Source organism: Ranitomeya imitator, chromosome 3, assembly GCF_032444005.1.
Source record: "Ranitomeya imitator isolate aRanImi1 chromosome 3, aRanImi1.pri, whole genome shotgun sequence".
Lineage (NCBI taxonomy): Eukaryota > Metazoa > Chordata > Amphibia > Anura > Dendrobatidae > Ranitomeya > Ranitomeya imitator.
The window spans coordinates 5,534,418-5,560,277 of record NC_091284.1 but is presented as its reverse complement, the minus strand read 5'-3'; the positions used below and the strand labels follow the sequence as shown (position 1 = coordinate 5,560,277).

Sequence of the window (25,860 nt, the reverse complement as noted above, 5' to 3'; positions counted from 1 at the left end):
GCCGTGCAGTCCACCCTGGACTCACCGTGGCACTTCCAGGGACGCCCGTTACCTGAACCGACTGGCCGGGCCTGAGATCTGTCAAATCGTCACAGGTATGCTGTAGGAAAGGTGTTCCCGTCAAGGACAGGAAACCAACTGATATGTGGGAGAGGTGCGGCCCTTTTGTATCTGTAGGTTTCCTGTCCCTGAAGAGTGGATCCCCTCTCTCCTGGTGCTGCAATGGGAGACCGAATAAGAAGCTTTTCTTACAGACAAAAGGTTTCCTCCACTTCTGTGTCTATGTGTCAACACATAGAAACATAGTTAGTAAGGCCGAAAAAAGCCATTTGTCCATCCAGTTCAGCCTATATTCCATCTTAATAAATCCCCAGATCTACGTCCTTCTACAGAACCTAATCACTGTAAGATACAATATTGTTCTGCTCCAGGAAGACATCCAGGCCTCTTGTCACGATTCCCCTGACCGCTGTCACCAAGTGGTCAGGATTCACACCGTGACCGTCACCCCTACGTCACGGATCAGGGTGACTTTAGGCCAACAGACAACTATCACCTGTGCAGGGGGGCTTATCTTAGTTATCCCTCCACTGCTAACAATGTGATGAAAAACCACACACAAGGCTATTGACCTCTTAGTTTACTGCAGGGGCTTATTTTAGGTATCCCACTGCTTTTCTATATACCACAAACTGCAGGGATTTATGTATATCCCGCTTACAGTTCCACTTAACACTTGCAGCTCTCTGGCGCCCCCTTACTCTCAGGTCAGATTAGGTACTGCACCCTGGGTAATTAGTCGCCAGAAAGGCTGCCTGCTAGTACTGGCTATTGGGCACGCTGCAGCGACGCGGTAAACTACTCCCACTCAGGCAGGAACAATAATTATCAAACCCGCAGTTGCTTCAGCTTAATCCAACAGTCAGCGCACTTTCGCTGCCACCAGCTTCGATTAAACGGGTCCGAAGCTAACCCAACACAACAGTAACAGTAGCGTATTTTCCCTTCAAGAGACTTAGGGTACGGTTTAGAACAGGAGAACGAACTAATATATAATAGTATATCCCATTAAAATTAATTAGGCAGTGCTTAATGAAAAAATATTTTATAAAGAAGTTACAAATGAGACAATTGCAAATATGTACATGGGTAATTATAACATAAAGGGAATAAATAAGAAAAGCAACACTCACATGTTTAAAGCATGACAGGCATCCAGGCTAGTGGAGTTTTTCCATATGTCCCAGCTCATTTGGACGTGCTGCTGGCTTCAGAAGACAAGCAGTCCAGAAGGAGAGATCAGCAGAAGAGAGTGAGCTGGGGCTCCTGCCACAAACTTAATACCTTAAGGCTTTGACATCACAGAAGGGCTGGCTTATCCAGACCCTCCTCTCTCTACATTCTGCCTAAACTTTAAACTATTTTCTCTGATTTCTATAACTTCACTACAAAACATGTCAGAGTCCTAACATACTCATAATTCATCTCGGATTAACGTGAGCATTCTAATGAGATCAAATATGTCCTATCTGGGATACATTTTTCCAGAGAAAACCCTACTTCTTTACCAGATGGAGTTAGAAACCCGAGTTTCATGGGATGTGTAGATACACAGAGTGAGACTACGAATATATATTTTCATGTTCCTAGCTTAAATCGTTTGCCTAATATCTAACAAAAACTAAACAAAGAATCTTTCATGGATTCTTGAAGTTTCTACTTCCCTTATAGCTGAACAAGAGCTTACACAGGAAATGCCAGTTGTAAATTCCATGCGGCAATAAAACCTCTCTTCCCCCATACTCTCAGAGAAGGAAAGCCAGGAATTTGCAGCTACAAACTGTTACTCCAAGAAGGGGGCTTAGCCCATGCAGGCTAGCAAGAGAACTACTTATGATATTTCATACCATATCGTGACACCTCTCTTGAACCCCTCGACTTAGTTCGCCATCACCACCTCCTCAGGCAAGCAATTCCAGATTCTCACTGCCCTAACAGTAAAGAATCCTCTTCTATGTTGGTGGAAAAACCTTCTCTCTTCCAGACGCAAAGAATGCCCCCTTGTGCCCGTCACTCTCCTTGGTATAAACAGATCCTCAGCGAGATATTTGTATTGTCCCCTTATATACTTATACATGGTTATTAGATCGCCCCTCAGTCGTCTTTTTTCTAGACTAAATAATCCTAATTTCGCTAATCTATCTGGGTATTGTAGTTCTCCCATCCGCTTTATTAATTTTGTTGCCCTCTTTTGTACTCTCTCTAGTTCCATTATATCCTTCCTGAGCACCGGTGCCCAAAACTGGACACAGTACTCCATGTGCGGTCTAACTAGGGATTTGTACAGAGGCAGTATAATGCTCTCATCATGTGTATCCAGACCTCTTTTAATGCACCCCATGATCCTGTTTGCCTTGGCAGCTGCTGCCTGGCACTGGCTGCTCCAGGTAAGTTTATCATTAACTAGGATCCCCAAGTCCTTCTCCCTGTCAGATTTACCCAGTGGTTTCCCGTTCAGTGTGTAATGTTGACATTGATTCCTTCTTCCCATGTGTATAACCTTACATTTATCATTGTTAATCCTCATCTGCCACCTTTCAGCCCAAGTTTCCAACTTATCCAGATCCATCTGTAGCAGAATACTATCTTCTCTTGTATTAACTGCTTTACATAGTTTTGTATCATCTGCAAATATCGATATTTTACTGTGTAAACCTTCTACCAGATCATTAATGAATATGTTGAAGAGAACAGATCCCAATACTGACCCCTGCGGTCCCCACTGGTCACAGCGACCCAGTTAGAGACTATACCATTTATAACCACCCTCTGCTTTCTATCACTAAGCCAGTTACTAACCCATTTACACACATTTTCCCCCAGACCAAGCATTCTCATTATGTGTACCAACCTCTTGTGCGGCACGGTATCAAACGCTTTGGAAAAATCGAGATATACCACGTCCAATGACTCACCGTGGTCCAGCCTATAGCTTACCTCTTCATAAAAACTGATTAGATTGGTTTGACAGGAGAGATTTCTCATAAACCCATGCTGATATGGAGTTAAACAGTTATTCTCATTGAGATAATCCAGAATAACATCCCTCAGAAACCCTTCAAATATTTTACCAACAATAGAGGTTAGACTTACTGGCCTATAATTTCCAGGTTCACTTTTAGAGCCCTTTTTGAATATTGGCACCACATTTGCTATGCGCCAGTCCTGCGGAACAGACCCAGTCGCTATAGAGTCCCTAAAAATAAGAAATAATGGTTTATCTATTACATTACTTAGTTCTCTTAGTACTCATGGGTGTATGCCATCCGGACCCGGAGATTTATCTATTTTAATCTCTATTGTTGTCTAAAGAGACCTTTTGTCCAATTACCTGTCTATTCTGAATCTCTCAGTCTTTCTAACAAAACTTATAGTTATCTGGGACTTCATGCATTTTACAAAGATGGCTCACATCTAAGTGACTTAAGCCTGTCAGCTATTGTGTGGTGCTGCACTCTGTGACAGGAAAAAGGAGGCAGGGTGGATGTTAGTGACTTCAGAGATTTTCTATATTTTCTGACACCTATTTTGCATAACATAAGTTCATATGAACATTTCCCTAATTAAGAACATGAAAAAGGCTTCTCCCCTGTGTGAATTCTTAGGTGTATAACAAGATTCCATTTCTGTTTAAAATATTTCCCACATTCTGAACAGGAAAAAGGCTTCTCCCCTGTATGGGTTCTCTTGTGCTTAACCATAGCTGATTTCTGGTTAAAACATTTACCACATTCTGAACAGGAAAAAGGCTTCTCCCCAGTGTGGATCCTTTGGTGGTTAACCAAAACTGATTTACGGTTAAAACATTTGCCGCATTCTGAACATGAAAAAGGCTTCTCCCCTGTGTGGGTTCTCTGGTGCTTAATCAAATCTGATTTCTGGTTAAAACATTTCCAACATTCTGAACAAGAAAAAGGCTTCTCCCCTGAGTGAGTTCTCTGGTGCATAACCAAGTCTGATTTCTGGTTAAAACATTTCCCACATTCGGAACATGAAAATGGCTTTTCCCCTGTGTGAGTTCTTTGGTGTATAAGAAGATTCCATTTCTGGTTAAAATATTTCCCACATTCTGTACAGGCAAAAGGCTTCTCCCCTGAGTGAGCTCTTCGGTGTATAATAAGATTCCGTTTCAGCTTAAAACATTTCCCACACTTGGAACAAGAAAATCTATTTCCATATTCTGATAGTGAAAATGACTTAAAAGCAGTTCGTTTTTTAATGCTTATTTTGTGACTTTGATCTTCCTCACTTGTCAGTAATGAATCAGGAGATAGAACCTGTTTTATAAGATGAGATGACAGATCTTTGCAGTGAAGGGATGATGGCATAATAGGAATAATGGCATTCACTTCAGTTGTCTCCTCTGGGATATCAAGATCATCGGATTTAAAAATTAAAGATGCCGGCTGTCCATCTGATCTCCTGGTACAGTCATCTGCCAAGATAAAAAAAATCCCTGAATTATTTAACATTTCTACTTAAACTGTCAGTAAAAATGTCAAGTTATGTAAAAATATAGAACCATTCACCAAGACAATTACAGTTCAGAGTCTAATAGGAAACCTTATAGGATGAGCCAGTGGAGCGCGGTGTTCAACTCCTTGTTCATTCTGCCTCCGAAAAGTAGTATAAAAACTCATCAAACAATGTTATGTAGGGAAATATAATGCCAATAAAAACTCTACTCATCCAACAAAAACAAGTCCCCACTCAGGTCCATCTTCTGTCAGTGGAAAACCAGAGGTTTTCACATTACAAGCGCCTCAAAAGCTCTTGAAAAGCAACATGGCTTCCATAAACTGATCCAGTAAAATCTGCTCAACCAAAGTCAAATCTACCCTCGCTTCTGAGCCTTGTAGTGTGCCCAAACCACATTTAGCATCCATGTATTAGGCATTACTATAGTGTGCAGCGTCAGACTGGAGTACCTTGAGCTCACCAGAGAAAAATCATTCTTGGGGCCCACCATGCTGTTAAGTAAAAATACCACACAGGATAGATCCTATATTCTACACCCCACATGAGCGCTGACAGATCCTCTATATATTACACTACACAGGACAGATCCTCAGTATAGTGCACCACACAGGACAGGGGACAAATCCTGTATATACTACACCATACAGGAGAGCTGACAGATCCTGCATATACTACACCACACAGGAGAGCTGACAGATCCTCTATATACTACACCACACAGGAGAGCTGAGAGATCCTGCATATACTACACCACACAGGAGAGCTGACAGATCCAGTATATACTACACCACACAGGAGAGCTGACAGATCCTCTATATACTACACCACACCACACAGGAGAGCTGACAGATCCTGCATATACTACACCACACAGGAGAGCTGACAGATCCTCTATATACTACACCACACAGGAGAGCTGACAGATCCTCTATATACTACACCACACAGGAGAGCTGACAGATCCAGTATATACTACACCACACAGGAGAGCTGACAGATCCAGTATATACTACACCACACAGGAGAGCTGACAGATCCTCTATATACTACAGTACACAGGAGAGCTGACAGATCCTCTATATACTACACCACACAGGAGAGCTGACAGATCCTCTATATACTACACCACACAGGAGAGCTGACAGATCCTCTATATACTACACCACACGGGAGAGCTGACAGATCCTCTATATACTACACCACACGGGAGAGCTGACAGATCTTCTATATACTACACCACACGGGAGAGCTGACAGATCTTCTATATACTACACCACACAGGAGAGCTGACAGATCCTGTATATACTACACCACACAGGAGAGCTGACAGATCCAGTATATACTACACCACACAGGAGAGCTGACAGATCCAGTATATACTACACCACACAGGAGAGCTGACAGATCCAGTATATACTACACCACACAGGACAGCTGACAGATCCTCTATATACTACACCACACAGGAGAGCCGACAGATCCTCTATATACCACACCACACGGGAGAGCCGACAGATCCTCTATATACTACACCACACAGGAGAGCTGACAGATCCAGTATATACTACACCACACAGGAGAGCTGACAGATCCTCTATATACTACATCACACAGGAGAGCTGACAGATCCTCTATATACTACACCACAAACAGGAGAGCTGACAGATCCTCTATATACCACACCACACAGGACAGCTGACAGATCCTGTATATACTACACCACACAGGAGAGTTGACAGATCCTCTATATACTACACCACACAGGAGAGCTGACAGATCCTCTATATACTACACCACACAGGAGAGCTGACAGATCCTCTATATACTACACCACACAGGAGAGCTGACAGATCCTCTATATACTACACCACACAGGAGAGCTGACAGATCCTCTATATACTACACCACACAGGAGAGCTGACAGATCCTCTATATACTACACCACACAGAAGAGCTGACAGATCCTCTATATACTACACCACACAGGAGAGCTGACAGATCCTGTACATACAGTGCCTTGTGAAAGTATTCGGCTCCCTGGAACTTTTCAACCTTTTCCCACATATCAGGCTTCAAACATAAAGATGCCAGATGTAAATTTTTGGTGAAGAATCAACAACAAGTGGAACACGATTGTGAAGATGAACGAAATTTTGTGGTTATTTTAAATTTTTGTGGAAATTCTAAAACTGAAAAGTGCAATATTGTCCTAAATGCCTAATGATGATAAATATAATCCACCTGTGTGTGATCAAGTTTCCGTATAAATGCACCTGCTCTGTGATAGTCTCAGGGTTCTGTGTGAAACATCATGAAGACCAAGGAACACAACAGGCAGGTCCGTGATACTGTTGTGGAGAAGTTTAAAGCCGGATTTGGATACAAAATGATTTCCAAAACTTTAAACATCCCAAGGAGCACTGTGCAATGATCATACTGAAATGGAAGGAGTATCATACCACTGCAAATCTACCAAGACCCGGCCGTCCCTCTAAACTTTCATCTGACACAAGGAGAAGACTGATCAGAGATGCAGCCAAGAGGCCCATGATCACTGTGGATGAACTGCAGAGATCTACAGCTGAGGTGGGACAGTCTGTCCATAGGACAACAATCAGTCGTACACTGCACAAATCTGGCCTTTATGGAGAGTGGCAGCCCTATCTTTTTATCTCTGCCATGCATATATCTGGTCTCTCCTGATGAACCCAATTTGGCTTGGGGGAAACGCGTCGAGAGGTGGTGTGGAGATGTCATCTGCGCGGTTATCATCTGTCTGACCACTACATCGGAACTAATCCGCAGTTGTGAACTTCTGAGTGCAGCAGATGAGTATATCTAAAATCTGTCTCATGGCTGTGTTATACATCAATTGTGGAGTTCACACTGTTTAATAATATTTAGGTGTTGTATATATCTGGATGTATGTGGTAGCGCGGCTCCTTTATATATATTTGGTTTATATGTATTATTTTCATCAGTCCTGATACGTGTATGTATATCCGGTATTGTAGCATATGCTATGTTTTATGTGTAACTAGCACTGGTAGGTTCGGTTTACATGGTACGTGTGCTTTATGTATGTATAGATTCTATCTCTTTACCTCACATCACATTGGAGGGGGGGAGTTGTATGTGGGGGATCACATATCTATACAAGTTAATTACAGCCACCTGGCCTTCTGTTTCTATTCCTATCCCTTATAGGGAGTTGATAGGAGATCAGGGAGAGTCATCGCACGAGCGGGGGCGCCTTTCTCGATATTTCTTAGGGTGCCAACCTCCGCATCTAGGCAGGATCAGCGTATAGGTATTTATGTTTATCTGTGTAGCCGTAAGGGATATGCTGCACCTATATCAGTCACCCTTACAGATGCTTTAGATATATCACAGATTGCATTATTCAGTTTATCTTTATTCTACCAGTGTGCGTTCAGGTTATCTGTGGGGGATTTTTGTCCTCTTTTCTTAGGACTGTATATATTTGATAGGGATTTTTTTGTGGGTTTTATACCCATGTTTTCTACTTTTTGGTTATTTAATAAAGTATATATCTTTTAATGGGGGTTTTTTCTAGTTGTTAGACGTTGTTATTTTCCCTTGGAATATTTGTTAGTGTTGTAAACCCTTTATGGAGAGTGGCAGGAAGAAAGCCATTTCTCAAAGATATCCATAAAAAGTGTTGTTTAAAGTTTACATTAAGCCACCTTGGAGACACCAAACATGTGAAGAAGGTGCTCTGGTCAGATGAAACCAAAATCGAACCTTTTGGCAACAATGTCAAACGATATGTTTGGCGTAAAGGCAACACAGCTCATCACCCTGAACACACCATCCCCACTGTCAAACATGGTGGTGGCAGCATCATGGTCTGGGCCTGCTTTTCCTCAGCAGGGACAGGGAAGATGGTTAAAATTGATGAGAAGATGGATGGAGCCATATACAGGACCATTCTTGAAGAAAACCTGTTGGAGTCTGCAAAAGGCCTGAGACTGTGACGGAGATTTGTCTTCCAACAAGACAATGATCCCAAACATAAAGCAAAATCTACAGTGGAATGGTTCACAAATAAACGTATCCAGGTGTTAGAATGGCCAAGTCACAGTCCAGACCTCAATCCAATGGAGAATCTGTGGAAAGAGCTGAAATCTGCTGATCACAAACGATCTCCATCAACCTCACTGAGCTCCAGCTGTTTGCCAAGGAAGAACGGGCGAGAATTTCAGTCTCTCCATGTACAAAACTGATAGAGACAGACCCCAAGAGACTTGTAATCGTAGAAAAAGGGGCGCAACTAAGTATTATGGTAAAGGGGCCGAATAATATTGCACGCCCCACTTTTCAGTTTTTCAATTTCCACAAAAATTTTAAATAACCAATAAATTTCAATCAACTTCACAATTGTGTTCCACTTGTAAATTCTTGGTAAAGAATCAACAACATTTGGTATCTGTATGTTTGAAGCATGAAATGTGGGAAAAGGTTGAAAAGTTCCAGGGGGCCGAATACTTTCACAAGGCACTGTACTACACCACACAGGACAGATGTAAAATCCTCTATCTCCTCTGCTCTTCACCTCGCCAAACAGACTTACTACACCACCTTGATCTCCTCACTATCCAACAACTTCAAGACACTTTGACACCTTCCCCTCCCTCCTCAGGCCGAAAACACAAGCCTCTATGTCACGAATCACAGGGAGGATATCTTTATCATGCCCACTGCTAACACCAACATGTCATGAACCGGGATTGTTTGGCCGGCCCCGGTTCTTTTCTGAAGGGGATTTATCTATATCCCACTTCCGGCTTGGAAATTGCAGCTCTCTGGCGCCCCCCTTACCCTCAGGTCAGACACGGTACTGCCCCTAGGATAATTAGTTGCCAGTAAAGCTGCCTTACTATGTCCTGGCTAATGGGCACACTGCAGCGAGGGCGAGGAAAAATAGGGATTTTTGTGTACTCACCGTAAAATCCTTTTCTCCGAGCCATTCATTGGGGGACACAGACCGTGGGTGTATGCTGCTGCCAATAGGAGGCTGACACTAAGTGATACAAAAAAAGTTAGCTCCTCCACCGCAGTATATACCCTCCTGCTGGCTCTCAGCTAACCAGTTCGGTGCAAAAGCAGTAGGAGATCAATAACAATATATGAGCGTATAGCATGTCATATTCTAAAAAACAAGCATAAGCTAATAACAGGGTGGGAGCTGTGTCCCCCAATGAATGGCTCGGAGAAAAGGATTTTACGGTGAGTACACAAAAATCCCTATTTCTCCTTCGCCTCATTGGGGGACACAGACCGTGGGACGTCCCAAAGCAGTCCCTGGGTGGGGACAACAATAGATCAGGCCCTGTGTAACCGCTACTTACAAGTGCGCCACCGCGGCCTGCAGAGTCCGCCTGCCCAGACTCACATCTGTGGAAGTGTGGGAATTATAGTGCTTCAAGAATGCATGCGGACTGGACGAATCCGCAAGCTTGCAGGCGTGCCTTGCTGACGCCTGGTGCCTAGAACCCTTGATAGACAGGGAGATAGGCTGACATCTAGCACGGAAGGACTCCTGGATGGTGAAAAGAATTCACCATGTTATCATGGTCGATGAAACGGCTAAACCCTTCCTGAAAATGTCAGGAAGCCTTCCTCTACCGTCAGGAAGCCCAAATAAAATGTCCAACCTTCAGAAGGACGCTGTCCTCAAGACGTACCTACTCAGAGCACTCACTTCTTCCAGAATATGGGGGATCTTATTCCATTTTGTGGACTGGAGCCAAAAGAGATGAGGGAAGAACTATGCCCTCATAACAGTGGTAATACAGTACCACCTTGGTAACAAGGGATGAAGATGGCCTGAGGACAACCTTGCCTCGAAGGTAATAAGGGAAAAAAGTCTGAAAGAGCAGAGAAGCTAGCTCCAAAGACTCGTCAGAGTGAGAATATCGCAGAGGAGAACGGGACGACTTTCCCTGATAGTAAAGTCTGCCCGGATGAAAAAGGAATAATAAGGTCCCAATGATCTAACGGTATGCGATAGGGAAGAACTACGTGTGAAAACTCCCTGTGAGAAAGTCCCTACTTGCAATTGTGCTGCGATAAGGCGAGAAGATACTAGCTCCGCAAACAAAAAACGGACGTGGTCAGTGCGGATCTCTGAGGATCACTGGGGCCCCTTTCTGCTTCCGAAAGGCTTTCGGAAGCAGTGGAAGGGGAGTTATGGAAACTGGTACCACGGCAGAACCAGAGCATGGAGAGCGATGGCTCTTGCATCTCGAGGCCGAACCACAAACTCGAGTATATGGGCCTTCAGTCTGGATGTCATCCCACCTACAACTGGAGAACTCCAGTAAGGACAGATCTGATGGAAGACTTCGGGGTGAAGTTCCCACTGACTTGAGGCGGAACCCTGACGGCTGAATTTGTTTGCCGTTCAGAGTTCTACTTCTGGGATATATACTGCCGAGATCACAGAATAATAGACTTTGGCCCATCAGAGAAAGTGAGGTACCTCGATCATGGCGCCTGATCGTGGGTACCTGCTAGATGACTGACGTAAGGCACCGTCGTGGCATTATCCAATTGAATTCGGATAGGGTGACCCGCCAAAAGGCAGTGGACCTGATGTAAGACTACCTGTTGTGAATTCTGTGGCAAAGTTAACTCCTGTGGTCACAAGTGGTACTTCGGCTGATTCTCTCTGGGATCTTCCGTTTGTGGAGGAAAGTGGTACTGCAGCTTCTGAGTTTCCTCCCTCAGGTGATCTGGTGAGCTCGTTAGCTTCTTCTCTACTTAACTCCACCTGATGCTTTGATCTATGCTTCCTGTCAATGTTTCAGTGTGGGACTTGTTTTTTCCCTGGATCATTCCTGTGGCCTTCTGCTCTGCAAAGCTAAGTTTTGCTTATGTTATTTTGTTGCTATTTTTCTGTCCAGCTTGCTTTATTGGTTTTTCTCGCCTGCTGGAAGCTCTGAGACGCAGAGGTCCCACCTCCGTACCGTTAGTCGGTGCGGAGGGTCTTTTTGTCCCCTCTGCGTGGTTTTTTATAGGTTTTTGTGCTGACCGCAAAGTTATCTTCCCTATCCTCGTTCTGTTTAGCTAGTCGGGCCTCACTTTGCTAAATCTGTTTCATCTCTATGTTTGTGTTTTCATCTTACTCACAGTCATTATATGTGGGGGGCTGCCTTTTCCTTTGGGGAATTTCTCTGAGGCAAGGTAGGCTTATTTTTCTATCTTCAGGATTAGCTAGTTTCTCAGGCTGTGACGAGGCGCCTAGGTTCTGGTCAGGAGCGCTCCACGGCTACCTTTAGTGTGGTTTGATAGGCTTAGGGATTGCGGTCTGCAGAGTTCCCACGTCTCAGAGCTCGTTCTATTATTTTGGGTTATTGTCAGTTCACTGTATGTGCTCTGACCTCCATGTCCATTGTGATTCTGAATTGCCTTTCATAACAGTACAGGAAGCCAAAAGTGCTAATGATTCTCAATAGAGGGAAAAAAGAAGTTCTGAGACCATTTTTTTTTCTTTGCACTGTGTTTTGTCTTTTTTTTCCCCTAGACATTTGGGTGGTTCAGGACACAGGTGTAGCAATGGACATTAAAGGTCTGTCTTCATGTGTGGATCAGCTCACGGCAAGAGTTCAAAATATTCAAGATTTTGTGGTCCAGAATTCTTTGCTTGAACCGAGAATTCCTATTCCAGATTTGTTTTTTGGAGATAGAACTAAATTTCTGAGTTTCAAAAATAATTGCAAACTATTTCTGGCTTTGAAACCTCACTCTTCTGGTGACCCAATTCAACAGGTTAGGATCGTCATTTCTTTTTTGCGCGGCGACCCTCAGGACTGGGCGTTTTCTCTTGCGTCAGGAGATCCTGCATTGAGTAATATCGATGCGTTTTTCCTGGCGCTTGGGTTGCTGTACGATGAGCCTAATTCAGTGGATCAGGCAGAAAAAAATTTGCTGGCTCTTTGTCAGGCTCAGGATGAGATAGAGGTATATTGTCAGAAATTTAGAAAGTGGTCCGTGCTCACTCAATGGAATGAATCTGCGCTGGCAGCAATATTCAGAAAGGGTCTCTCTGAAGCCCTTAAGGATGTCATGGTGGGATTTCCTATGCCTGCTGGTTTGAATGAGTCTATGTCTTTGGCCATTCAGATCGGTCGACGCTTGCGTGAGCGTAAACCTGTGCACCATTTGGCGGTATTACCTGAGCTTAAACCTGAGCCTATGCAGTGTGATAGGACCTTGACCAGAGTTGAACGGCAAGAACATAGACGTCTGAATGGTCTGTGTTTCTACTGTGGTGATTCCACTCATGCTATCTCTGATTGTCCTAAGCGCACTAAGCGGTTCGCTAGGTCTGCCACCATTGGTACTGTACAGTCAAAATTTCTTCTGTCCGTTACCTTGATCTGCTCTTTGTCATCATATTCTGTCATGGCATTTGTGGATTCAGGCGCTGCCCTGAATTTGATGGACTTGGAATATGCTAAGCGTTGTGGGTTTTTCTTGGAGCCCTTGCAGTGTCCTATTCCATTGAGAGGAATTGATGCTACGCCTTTGGCCAAGAATAAGCCTCAATACTGGACCCAGCTGACCATGTGCATGGCTCCTGCACATCAGGAAGTTATTCGCTTTCTGGTGTTGCATAATCTGCATGATGTGGTCGTGTTAGGGTTGCCATGGCTACAAGCTTATAATCCAGTATTAGATTGGAAATCCATGTCGGTGTCCAGCTGGGGTTGTCAGGGGGTACATGGTGATGTTCCAGTTCTGTCAATTTCGTCATCCACTCCTTCTGAGGTCCCAGAGTTCTTGTCTGATTACCGGGATGTATTTGATGAGCCCAAGTCCAATACCCTACCTCCGCATAGGGATTGTGATTGTGCTATCAATTTGATTCCTGGTAGTAAATTCCCAAAAGGTCGATTGTTTAATTTGTCCGTGCCTGAGCACACCGCTATGCGCAGTTATGTGAAGGAATCCCTGGAGAAGGGGCATATTCGCCTGTCATCGTCGCCATTAGGAGCAGGGTTCTTTTTTGTAGCCAAGAAGGATGGTTCGCTGAGACCTTGTATAGATTACCGCCTTCTTAATAAGATCACGGTTAAATTTCAGTACCCCTTGCCATTGTTATCTGATCTGTTTGCTCGGATTAAGGGGGCTAGTTGGTTCACAAAGATAGATCTTCGTGGTGCGTATAATCTGGTGCGAATTAAGCAAGGTGATGAATGGAAAACTGCATTTAATACGCCCGAGGGTCATTTTGAGTATCTCGTGATGCCGTTCGGACATGCCAATGCTCCATCAGTGTTTCAGTCCTTTATGCATGACATCTTCCAAGAGTACCTGGATAAATTCCTGATTGTGTACTTGGATGACATTTTGATCTTCTCGGATGATTGGGAGTCTCATGTGAAGCAGGTCAGAACGGTTTTTCAGGTCTTGCGTGCTAACTCTTTGTTTGTGAAGGGATCAAAGTGTCTCTTTGGTGTGCAGAAGGTTTCATTTTTGGGGTTCATCTTTTCCCCTTCTACTATCGAGATGGATCCTGTTAAGGTCCAAGCCATCCATGATTGGACTCAGCCGACATCTCTGAAAAGTCTGCAAAAGTTCCTGGGCTTTGCTAATTTTTATCGTCGCTTCATCTGCAATTTTACTAGTATTGCTAAACCATTGACCGATTTGACCAAGAAGGGTGCTGATGTGGTCAATTGGTCTTCTGCTGCTGTGGAAGCTTTTCAAGAATTGAAGCGTCGTTTTTCTTCTGCCCCTGTGTTGTGTCAACCAGATGTTTCTCTCCCGTTCCAGGTCGAGGTTGATGCTTCTGAGATTGGAGCAGGGGCTGTTTTGTCGCAGAGAGGTTCTGGTTGCTCAGTGATGAAACCATGTGCTTTCCTTTCCAGGAAGTTTTCGCCTGCTGAGCGTAATTATGATGTGGGCAACCGAGAGTTGCTGGCCATGAAGTGGGCATTCGAGGAGTGGCGTCATTGGCTTGAAGGAGCTAAGCATCGCGTGGTGGTATTGACTGATCATAAGAACTTGACTTATCTCGAGTCTGCCAAGCGCTTGAATCCTAGACAAGCTCGTTGGTCGTTGTTTTTTGCCCGTTTTGACTTTGTGATTTCGTACCTTCCGGGCTCTAAAAATGTGAAGGCGGATGCTCTGTCTAGGAGTTTTGTACCCGACTCTCCGGGTTTATCTGAGCCGGCGGGTATCCTCAAGGAAGGAGTAATTGTGTCTGCCATCTCCCCTGATTTGCGGCGGGTGCTGCAAAAATTTCAGGCTAATAAACCTGATCGTTGCCCAGCGGAGAAACTGTTTGTCCCTGATAGGTGGACGAATAGAGTTATCTCTGAACTTCATTGTTCGGTGTTGGCTGGTCATCCTGGAATCTTTGGTACCAGAGAGTTAGTGGCTAGATCCTGTTGGTGGCCCTCTCTGTCGCGGGATGTGCGTGCTTTTGTGCAGTCCTGTGGGATTTGTGCTCGGGCTAAGCCCTGCTGTTCTCGTGCCAGTGGGTTGCTTTTGCCCTTGCCGGTCCCGAAGAGGCCTTGGACACATATCTCTATGGATTTTATTTCTGACCTTCCCGTTTCTCAAAAGATGTCAGTCATTTGGGTGGTCTGTGATCGCTTTTCTAAGATGGTCCATCTGGTACCCTTGTCTAAATTGCCTTCCTCCTCTGATTTGGTGCCTTTGTTCTTCCAGCATGTGGTTCGTTTGCATGGCATTCCAGAGAATATTGTTTCTGACAGAGGTTCCCAGTTTGTTTCGAGGTTTTGGCGAGCCTTTTGTGGTAGGATGGGCATTGACTTGTCTTTTTCCTCGGCTTTCCATCCTCAGACTAATGGCCAGACCGAGCGAACCAATCAGACCTTGGAAACATATCTGAGGTGCTTTGTTTCTGCTGATCAGGATGACTGGGTGTCCTTTTTGCCTTTGGCTGAGTTCGCACTTAATAATCGGGCCAGCTCGGCTACCTTGGTTTCACCGTTTTTCTGCAATTCTGGGTTCCATCCTCGTTTCTCTTCTGGACAGGTTGAGTCTTCGGACTGTCCTGGTGTGGATACTGTGGTGGACAGGTTGCAGCAGATTTGGACTCAGGTAGTGGACAATTTGACCTTGTCCCAGGAGAAGGCTCAACTTTTCGCTAATCGCAGACGCCGTGTGGGTCCCCGACTTCGTGTTGGGGATCTGGTTTGGTTATCTTCTCGTCATATTCCTATGAAGGTTTCCTCTCCTAAGTTTAAACCTCGTTTTATTGGTCCGTATAGGATTTCTGAGGTTCTTAATCCTGTGTCTTTTCGTCTGACCCTTCCAGATTCTTTTTCCATACATAACGTATTCCATAGGTCATTGTTGCGGAGATACGTGGCACCTATGGTTCCATCTGTTGAGCCTCCTGCCCCGGTTTTGGTGGAGGGGGAATTGGAGTATATTGTGGAGAAGATTTTGGATTCTCGTGTTTCAAGACGGAAACTCCAGTATCTGGTTAAATGGAAGGGTTATGCTCAGGAGGATAATTCCTGGGTTTTTGCCTCTGATGTCCATGCTCCCGATCTTGTTCGTGCCTTTCATGTGGCTCATCCTGGTCGGCCTGGGGGCTCTGGTGAGGGTTCGGTGACCCCTCCTCAAGGGGGGGGGGGTACTGTTGTGAATTCTGTGGCAGAGTTCACTCCTGTGGTCACAAGTGGTACTTCGGCTGATTCTCTCTGGGATCTTCCGTTTGTGGAGGAAAGTGGTACTGCAGCTTCTGAGTTTCCTCCCTCAGGTGATCTGGTGATCTGGTGAGCTCGTTAGCTTCTTCTCTACTTAACTCCACCTGATGCTTTGATCTATGCTTCCTGTCAATGTTTCAGTGTGGGACTTGTTTTTTCCCTGGATCATTCCTGTGGCCTGCTGCTCTGCAAAGCTAAGTTTTGCTTATGTTATTTTGTTGCTATTTTTCTGTCCAGCTTGCTTTATTGGTTTTTCTCGCCTGCTGGAAGCTCTGAGACGCAGAGGGACCACCTCCGTACCGTTAGTCGGTGCGGAGGGTCTTTTTGTCCCCTCTGCGTGGTTTTCTATAGGTTTTTGTGCTGACCGCAAAATTATCTTCCCTATCCTCGTTCTGTTCAGCTAGTCGGGCCTCACTTTGCTAAATCTGTTTCATCTCTATGTTTGTGTTTTCATCTTACTCACAGTCATTATATGTGGGGGGCTGCCTTTTCCTTTGGGGAATTTCTCTGAGGCAAGGTAGGCTTATTTTTCTATCTTCAGGATTAGCTAGCTTCTCAGGCTGTGACGAGGCGCCTAGGTTCTGGTCAGGAGCGCTCCACGGCTACCTTTAGTGTGGTTTGATAGGCTTAGGGATTGCGGTCTGCAGAGTTCCCACGTCTCAGAGCTCGTTCTATTATTTTGGGTTATTGTCAGTTCACTGTATGTGCTCTGACCTCCATGTCCATTGTGATTCTGAATTGCCTTTCATAACAACTACCGTTCGGATCTCCAGAACAATGATGGGGAGAAGAAGACTGGCATTGGTAGTTACTAATAACCATTGAACCGGGAGAAAGGCCCTGGATAAAGAAGGAGCTCAGAGACTATTGTCTGAAAGTCTATTTGACTTGCTGAAAACGAGCGGAGCGAAGGAAACCGCTTCCATTGTCGTCACCATTTTCACTCAGAACTCTCTTAGCAAATCGAATGAAATGAGGGGGTGAGTAATCAAGTCCTCAGAACTCTCCTTGCGTGAGCTCCCTGTTGAAGGGCCATGACCTTGTCTCGAGGAAGAATTACCATCCTTCTAGAAGTGTGCAGGATCATCCTCAAAGGATATCTGCTGGGCTGGAAATGAGGAGAACTTGTCTAAGTGTAGCTGCCAGCCCAGGAGAGAAGGTATCGCAAGAGATATAGACGACTCAGCGTAGTCCTGGAAGGGGGGCTAGACAGACCAAACAGGGCAGGATGAGCACGCCTCTAGAGTGCAAGAGAAACATGACATCCGCCATGACCCGAGCGAACACTCTGGGAGCGGAAGCAAGGCCAAAGGACAAGGTTGTGACTTGAAAATGCTGTTGACGAATGGAAAGGCGAAGGAATTTTTGCAGAGGGCAAGCAACCCGAATGTCGATGGATGCCGGAAACTGCACCTTTTTCTGTTGAAGTAATGGCTGAGCGGAGGAACTGCATCCAAAGAAGGAGGACCATGTCAAAGGTTGTTAGAAGTTTGAGGTCCAGGGTCGATCTTACTTTTCGTTCCCCTGTTTGGAACCAAGATCCCTTAGATCTAGACTGTGCTGGACAATCCTTATACAATCCTTTGTCAGGCTCCCGCTCAAAGGATTTGATTGGCCAGTTGTTGCTGGTGTGAATCAAGGTAGTTAAGGTCTCCAGCCAGGAGACCATTGCTCTAGCAATCCATGCGGCCGCTAGGGAGGATAGAGCGCTGGACTCTAAGCCGCAAGACGGAACGAACCAGATTTGCTATCTGACAGTCCGTGGTATTTTTAATTGATGACCCATCAGGTAGGGATACTGGTAGGAATACCACAGGAGATCCTACCCGGTTAATCTGCCCCATGGCAGAATGTGCGGCTGCATCCAGCAGGTCATAGTCTCTTGCCATCTCCTCTTTTCACGGTGCAGAGATAAAAATTAGGAACCCTCGATCCATCAACCTCTTAACAGGGAAGTGGAGAGGAATTGTCCGCCTTCTTGCATCATCCACTAAATAGTGGTGATGCAGAGGGGGGAGCTCGTACGCCAAAAAGGGTGCCTCTATATGTCCACAGAGTACAGGTCTCCAGGTGGACAGGACAGGTTGTCTGGCATTAGGCCTGGATGCAGAAGAGGAAACATGGAGACGACACTCCGTGTGCTCGTCTGTTGATGGTTTGGGGAGATCGGTGCCCTTTAAAGGACCCGTTGCCCTTAAAAAACAGGCCAGGCATGGCATCCCACGTAGAGGCTTCTGTCCAGTGAATCGCTTATCCGAATTGAATGGCAAATGCTCTCGAGGGAGTTTAGTCTCTGAAGCTCTGGCAAGCTCAGGCAATATCCAATCCATATTCAGAGCCTTGTTGTCATCAAATCATTGGTGAGGGAGCAGGAAACGAAAAACTTCCGTTTTCCAAATGCCTGTATGTTTCTAGACGCCTGCACGTTTCTAGAATACTTGCGGCCCCTGCTAGCCGACGGCTCCCATGTAGGATAGGGACCATGTATATTGGTCCTGCGAGCACTCCAAACACAGAGGGTACACAGAGGGATTCAATCTCTTGGTCAGAGAACGATGGATTGGTCAGTGAAGAAGTCCACTGAGGGGAACTAGAGGATAAAGCTGGGGTCGGCGGCGGAGGGCTCCTCGGACTGATCAAGCGCCTTTAAGACCAGGAAATATTGGTCATACGCCTTTAAGACCAGGGAATACTGGTCATGCGCCTTTAAGAACAGAGAATACTGGTCATTAAGACCAGAGAATACTGGTCATGCACCTTTAAGACCAGAGAATACTGGTCATGCACCTTTAAGACCAGAGAATACTGGTCATGCACCTTTAAGACCAGAGAATACTGGTCATGCACCTTTAAGACCAGAGAATACTGGTCATGCACCTTTAAGACCAGAGAATACTGGTCATGCACCTTTAAGACCAGAGAATACTGGTCATGCACCTTTAAGACCAGAGAATACTGGTCATGCACCTTTAAGACCAGAGAATACTGGTCATGCACCTTTAAGACCAGAGAATACTGGTCATGCACCTTTAAGACCAGAGAATACTGGTCATGCACCTTTAAGACCAGAGAATACTGGTCATGCACCTTTAAAGGGACTCTGTCACCTGAATTTGGCGGGACTGGTTTTGGGTCATATGGGCGGAGTTTTCGGGTGTTTGATTCACCCTTTCCTTACCCGCTGGCTGCATGCTGGCTGCAATATTGGATTGAAGTTCATTCTCTGTCCTCCATAGTACACGCCTGCACAAGGCAAGATTGCGTTGCGCAGGCGTGTACTATGGAGGACAGAGAATGAACTTCAATCCAATATTGCAGCCAGCATGCAGCCAGCGGGTAAGGAAAGGGTGAATCAAACACCCGAAAACTCCGCCCATATGACCCAAAACCAGTCCCGCCAAATTCAGGTGACAGGTTCCCTTTATGACCAGAGAATACTGGTCATGCACCTTTAAGACCAGAGAATACTGGTCATGCACCTTTAAGACCAGAGAATACTGGTCATGCACCTTTAAGACCAGAGAATACTGGTCCTGCACCTTTAAGACCAGAGAATACTGGTCCTGCACCTTTAAGACCAGAGAATACTGGTCATGCACCTTTAAGACCAGAGAATACTGGTCATGCACCTTTAAGACCAGGAAATACTGGTCATGTGCCTTTAAGACCAGGTACTTCCTTACCCGGGTACTGATGTAGAGTCGATGTGCCCCTTTAATGCAAAAATACTGTCACCCCAGTGTGAGCTGGCCGGGTGGACCAAGATGGCCACCGGGAGCTGCAGAGTTGATAAAATCTCGCAGAGAGCGAGAAGCGCCAATTTGGGGGGCGGAGCCACACACACGATGTTGAATAGGCCCAAGCCGAGGCCTAAATTTCTGTAGCCGGCGGACGTCACCAGTGGGCCGTTCCAGGCAAGACTTCCAGGATGCGGCCTACAAATCGGCCGAAGCCGGGGACTAAATTTTTGCAGCCATCCAGAGCGTTACCTCAGAGAGGTGGGCCACAGGGAAGTGGCTGAGGCTGCCTGTCAGCATGTGGATATCCCTCTGAAGATGGATCCACTCACCATTGGTGCGCGTCCTGGCATGGAGCCGCCGCGGATGTGGGTTTCAGCGCTGTTCTGTGCAGCGTGGACGGTGCAGGGATAAGCCTCAATCCATCATCCATTTGTTAGGGAGGTGGAGAGGAACCGTCCGCCTCCTTGTGCCATCCGCTTTCACAGTGGTGGGACAGTGGGGGCTGCTCGGACGCCATAGAGAGGGGCCTCTGTACAGCCACGGAGTTCAGTTCGGGTGGACAGGACCAGTTGTCCGGCAATAGGCCTGGCTCCAGGAGAGGATACATGGAGGCGACACTCCATGTGCTCGCCTGCTGCTGGTGTGGGGAGATCGGGGCCATGAAAGGAACCGTCGCCCCTGAAGTGAGCTCAGGCATGGCTTCCCACGTCGCAGGAAAGGGTACGGGGAGGTATACTCGCCGTGCTCGCCTGTTGATGGTTCGGGGGAGATCGGAACCTTGAAAGGATCCGTCGCCCCATTCACTCCGTTAATTAAAAAATAAAAATTTACAGAAAAGTAAACAAAAAAAACAAAAAAAAAAAACGTTGGGGTCTGAAACAGACCCATGTGCCTCCTACAGACATTAAGCAAGAACTGGTTAGCTGAGAGCCAGCAGGAGGGTATATACTGCGGGGGAGGAGCTAACTTTTTTTGTATCACTTAGTGTCAGCCTCCTATTGGCAGCAGCATACACCCACGGTCTGTGTCCCCCATTGAGGCGAAGGAGAAATAATTATCAACGGGTCAGGAGCCCACCCATTTAGTAGCATGATTTTACGTCAGAGGATGTGACAGTACGTTATAGAGCAAGGAGAAGTGAAGCTAGTAATTTTATATAATTTTACTCCAAAAGGTAGGCAGTGTTTACAAAAGGGTAAAAATATATTATAAAAGAAGACTAGTATCTTATGTACAGACAATTACAAATAAAAAAGGGATTAACTGTGAAAATCAACTTACAGTTCTTTCATATCATTCAATGGAATGTCATGTGGTGGCTGGGGGGAGGGGATCTTCCCCAAAATCTTCAGGTCAGATTGCACAGCCTGTCGTAGCTGGATCCCCCGGCAAAAGCCCCCCCTGTCTGGGCCTGAGTTTTATACCTTTGCCCAAAACTAAGGGTCTTCCCCCTAGATGACCTCATGGGGTGGGAAAAGCTATGGAATGCACTCCTCTTTCTTGAGTATCTGAAAAACCATCATTCCACATATCTCGGCATATGAACCTCGTAGAAAGACGACACCCATGTTGTTATGCTCAGCGTGACATGGGTGTTCATTTAAGTATAGACATGGGGTAGCTGGGTGACCCAGTTACATAGTAATCCGTTTCTCAATTGTGCTGGTTCTGGAACCTAGAAAACTAACTGGCTGGTAGTTCCACCGAGGCACATGCCAAAAATGTATTTATCCCACTTCTATCATTACCAGTACTATGATATTTACGTTTTTAAGGACAAAGAAACCTTGATTTTTCCACGTGCTTCTACTTGTGCTTTCAGTTTGAGGCCATAAAACTTCTCAGTGAGGGTTGCTGGCACGCTGGTCTCACATTACAGCTGTATAGCAGGGGGAAGAGAGGGGGAGTGAAATCGCAGCATGTGTCTGGAACCATGGACCTTCTAGAAAATTACTCAGAACATGGCCTGTTTACATTACCGTGATAGTCCCCCTATGCACGCCAGCATATGTCCAGACCCATTTGAAGTTTGCCATCTGAATGATGCAGTGGAGGCATGGGAGAAGGTCATGTGGTCAGATGAGACCAAAATAGAACTTTTTGGTATCAACTCCACTCGCGATGTTTGGAGGAAGGAGAAGGATAAGTACAACCCCAAGATCAGTATCCTAACGGTGAAGCATGGTGTGGGAAACATCATACTTTGGAGGTGCTTTTCTGTATAGGGGACAGAACGACTGCCCCATATTGAAGGGATGTTAGATGGGGTCATATATCATAAGATTTTGGCCAAAAACCTCCTTCCCTCAGTAAGAGCATTAAAGATGGGTTATGGCTGGGTCTTCCAACATGACAATGACGTGAAACACACAGCAAGGCAACTATGAAGTGGCTCCGTAAGAAGCATTTCAAAGTCCAAGAGTGGCCTAGACAGTCTCCAGACCTGAACTAAATAGAAAATCATTGGAAGAGCTGAAACTCAATGTTGTTCAGTGACAGCTCAGAAACCTAAAAGTTCTGGAGAAGATCTGTATGGAGGAGGGGGCCAAAATCCCTGCTGCAGTCTGTGGAATCTTTGCCATCAACTACAGGAAAAGTCTGTCTGCAAACAAAGGTTTCTGTACCAAATATTAAGTTTTATTTTTCTATTGTATCAAATAGAAGTATTTCATGCAAAAAAATGCAAATTAATTATTTGAAAATCATAATGTGATTTTCTGGATTTTTTTTTTTTTTAAAGATTTTGTCTCTCACTGTTCACCTAGGATAAAATTACAGACTCCACTCTTTGTAGGTTGGGAAACTTGAAAAATCAGCAGTGTCTCAAATACTTATTTTCCCTTCTGGATGTCATAGCACAGATGTAATATTTATGTAGTTTATCACAATCATCCTTGAATTTAGACAGTTTTAAAAGAATTTTAAATGTTAGGATAAAAGGAAACTCTGTTGTTATTGTCCAGAAATTCACACTTGGCCTCACTGGATATTTAATGTCGATCATAAAAGTGAAGTTTGTCCTGATAGACTGGACCTGGTCTTGTAAGGACCATATGATCACATTCAGCAGCACAGAAGGGAGAGAAGGGAGATTCATCCGATAAGATAGTGATGTCAAATGCAAATACAGAGAGGGCCAAATTAAAAAAGTCGTGAGACAACCTTACTATGTATTTACAGATCTCCACACAGTATAATGGGCCCCGCATAGTCCTCCGTGCAGTAAAATTGGCTCCACATAGTCCTGCATACAGTATAATGGCCCTACATTGTCTTCCATACAGTATAATGGGGAGGTGGTGCCGGCATAGCAGGCCAAATACCATCACCCTGAGGGCCAGATTTGGCCTGCAAGATGGAGTTTGACATGTGTGCTATAAGATATCAGGATTCTAGGAAGCCACCAGCATCATTACCCTCCGCTTTCTCTTATAGACCCATCATCATATTTTTCTTCAAGTGATTTTCTATCTTGTCAGCACATTCTATGTACGCTGTCATTTGGCTTTGTAGTTTACAGATCGGGCAGGTAACGATCAGCGTCTCCTAATCCCAGGGAATAGTTGGATCCTCCAGGTTCTAAGTTCTAAAGAAAAGAGCTTTTAATGCCCAAAGTCATTTGAACAGTTTTGGGTGGAGGAGATTCTTGTGGTCTAGAGGTAAAATGGTGATCACACGATTGTGATGCGGCCGGACTACACCACCGATAAAGCAGCCACAGCCGGGGACTGAGGAGAATCTGTGACCTCTCTGCATTTAGTGGTCACTACTCACCTGGGTAGCCATATGTAGGAATCTCCTCTTTACACCGCTCATCCCTCCTCACATATGTCTCTGTAGTATTATTATGGGTCAGATCTTCACCCTGAAATAAATATTATAAAAGTCACCGACAGATGGAGAAGTCCCATCTATGATCAGCTCTAATCCTGCCATCTCCACCGTTCTCATCACACAAGTATAAAACATATAATACTGGAGGATAAGACAAGACTGAGCACAAGACCTTCACCGGCGTCTACACATCATAGGGGAGATCTCCTGACACCTTCTCTCCATCTACCTGATGGTCCTGAGGAGCATTGGGATCTTCTTGGTTACAGTCCTGTGGAAGAAGAGGACGGGGACATCTCTCTGGTGTTGTCCTCTTACTGGATAGATCTGGAGGAAACACATACAGGGACTGAATTCATTCTTTACATACAGATAATTATAGGCCGTGTGTATTTAGTCCTGTCTATTACCTGGAGATGTGAGGGGCGGGGGAACCTCCATTATGACGTCCTTGTACAGATCTCTGTGTCCTTCTAAATACTCCCACTCCTCCATGGAGAAATAGACAGCGACATCCTGACACCTTATAGGAACCTGACACATACAATGATACCGTCATCCCCCGATCCCTCCATAGTGTTACTGTATAATGTCCCAGCATTCCCAGCACTGTCACCTCTCCAGTCAGCAGCTCAATCATCTTGTAGGTGAGTTCTAGGATCTTCTGGTCATTGATGTCCTCATGGATCAGAGGGTGAGGTGGAGGCCCCGTGATTGGGCTCAGGGGTCTTCCCCATCCCTCAGACACAGGGTCCTGACAGCGATCACTAGAGGTCTTCTTCACCACTGTGTAATCCTGGTAATGGAGAGACACATTAATAAATCTCACTACAGACATTTCCAGAGTCCTCAACTCTCCAGTTCTGTCCATCTGTTATTCCCATAGATAAGAATGATGTAATGTGACGTCATCAGAATCCCTCACCTCTCCAGTAAGCCGGAAGAGGATCTCTAGGGTGAGGTGTAATATCCTCTCCGCCATCTTGTCTCTGTCCATATCCATCACTGATGGGTAAATCAGGACAATTCTCTTCTGTAGAAGATCTTCACTGAGAGGATCCGATATTGTAGAGACCTGAATGAGAAGATGAGCGATGGAACATCAGAAGAATCCTGTGTAATAATACAATTACTGGGGATAATAAGGGAAACATATGAGGAGATTTATTATTTTACAGGATTTAGTTTCCTTCTTTACATCTACTAATAAATCCTATATATTTAGGCCACAGACAACAAGCAGTTTCCTCCTCGGAGTCGGCAGCTGAATACGTTCCTCATAGACTCATCTTCCATAACGCTAATTCTCGTCTCATTTACCGATCCTGGAATCGGCATTAGCAATACTGCAGGAGATATTCATTACACGCGACATGAGAAATAACTACTTCATGGTGAGGACGACATCTTCATCTTCTACTACGGCTCTAGAGACAGATTTGGCCAGAGTCGGTCACTGACTCCATCACCACCGGCCTCTATATGAAGGTTTCCCGTCTTCCTGTAATCTTCTATCACGTTAGATCTCAGCTCTGATTCACACACAAGTTTGAGGCTTTTAGAAAAGATTGTTTGTAACAACATCAAGACAGGAGTCATGTGATGCCGATGTCTCCATGTACAGGGATTTTTTTCTGAATATGATTATTTTTTAGTATTTTCCCGTAAGCATTGTGAATGGTTGACACACTGAGCTGCTTCTTCAGGTAGACACAGGAACACTGATAGTGAAACACCTGCTGGTTTATTAAAGTCAGCACAGACCAAGGCAGAGGAAAAACAAGACAAAGTACAAGAGTCCTGGCTCTGCAGGTTCCCCCTGCAGACACCTAGTGTGATAGAAATATGTATATCATGTAGATCTCACTTGCATGTATACTCCTTTAAATCATATATATATTCCTTTAAATCACATATACTTACACAAAAGCAAATATATATCTATCTACTCAGCTACTTTATAATCAATTGCTCAACTTTACCACATGAGCTAGGCCAGATTGTGCTCGGTACTTTCCGCTATGTCTCAAACA

The 25,860-nt window shown here is 45.1% G+C and overlaps 2 protein-coding genes across 2 annotated transcripts in view; one reads left to right on the top strand and one right to left on the bottom strand.

Annotated features, from left to right (window-relative positions):
• Positions 1–25,860, top strand: part of LOC138672441 (uncharacterized) — a 654,503-nt gene that overhangs the window by 166,420 nt on the left and 462,223 nt on the right. The gene's annotated exons all lie outside the window — the stretch shown is intronic.
• LOC138672436 (zinc finger protein 1 homolog) overlaps positions 1,092–25,860 on the bottom strand; it is a 37,592-nt gene continuing 12,823 nt past the window's right edge. Inside the window, exons 3-8 of the mRNA XM_069760408.1 lie at positions 24,753–24,902; positions 24,444–24,623; positions 24,238–24,361; positions 24,057–24,154; positions 23,768–23,858; positions 1,092–4,495 (exon numbers count right to left, since the gene is read on the bottom strand). Coding sequence (XP_069616509.1) covers positions 3,624–4,495; positions 23,768–23,858; positions 24,057–24,154; positions 24,238–24,361; positions 24,444–24,623; positions 24,753–24,902 — 1,515 coding nt within the window. The 3' untranslated portion in view covers positions 1,092–3,623. The remainder of the gene's footprint in view (positions 4,496–23,767; positions 23,859–24,056; positions 24,155–24,237; positions 24,362–24,443; positions 24,624–24,752; positions 24,903–25,860) is intronic.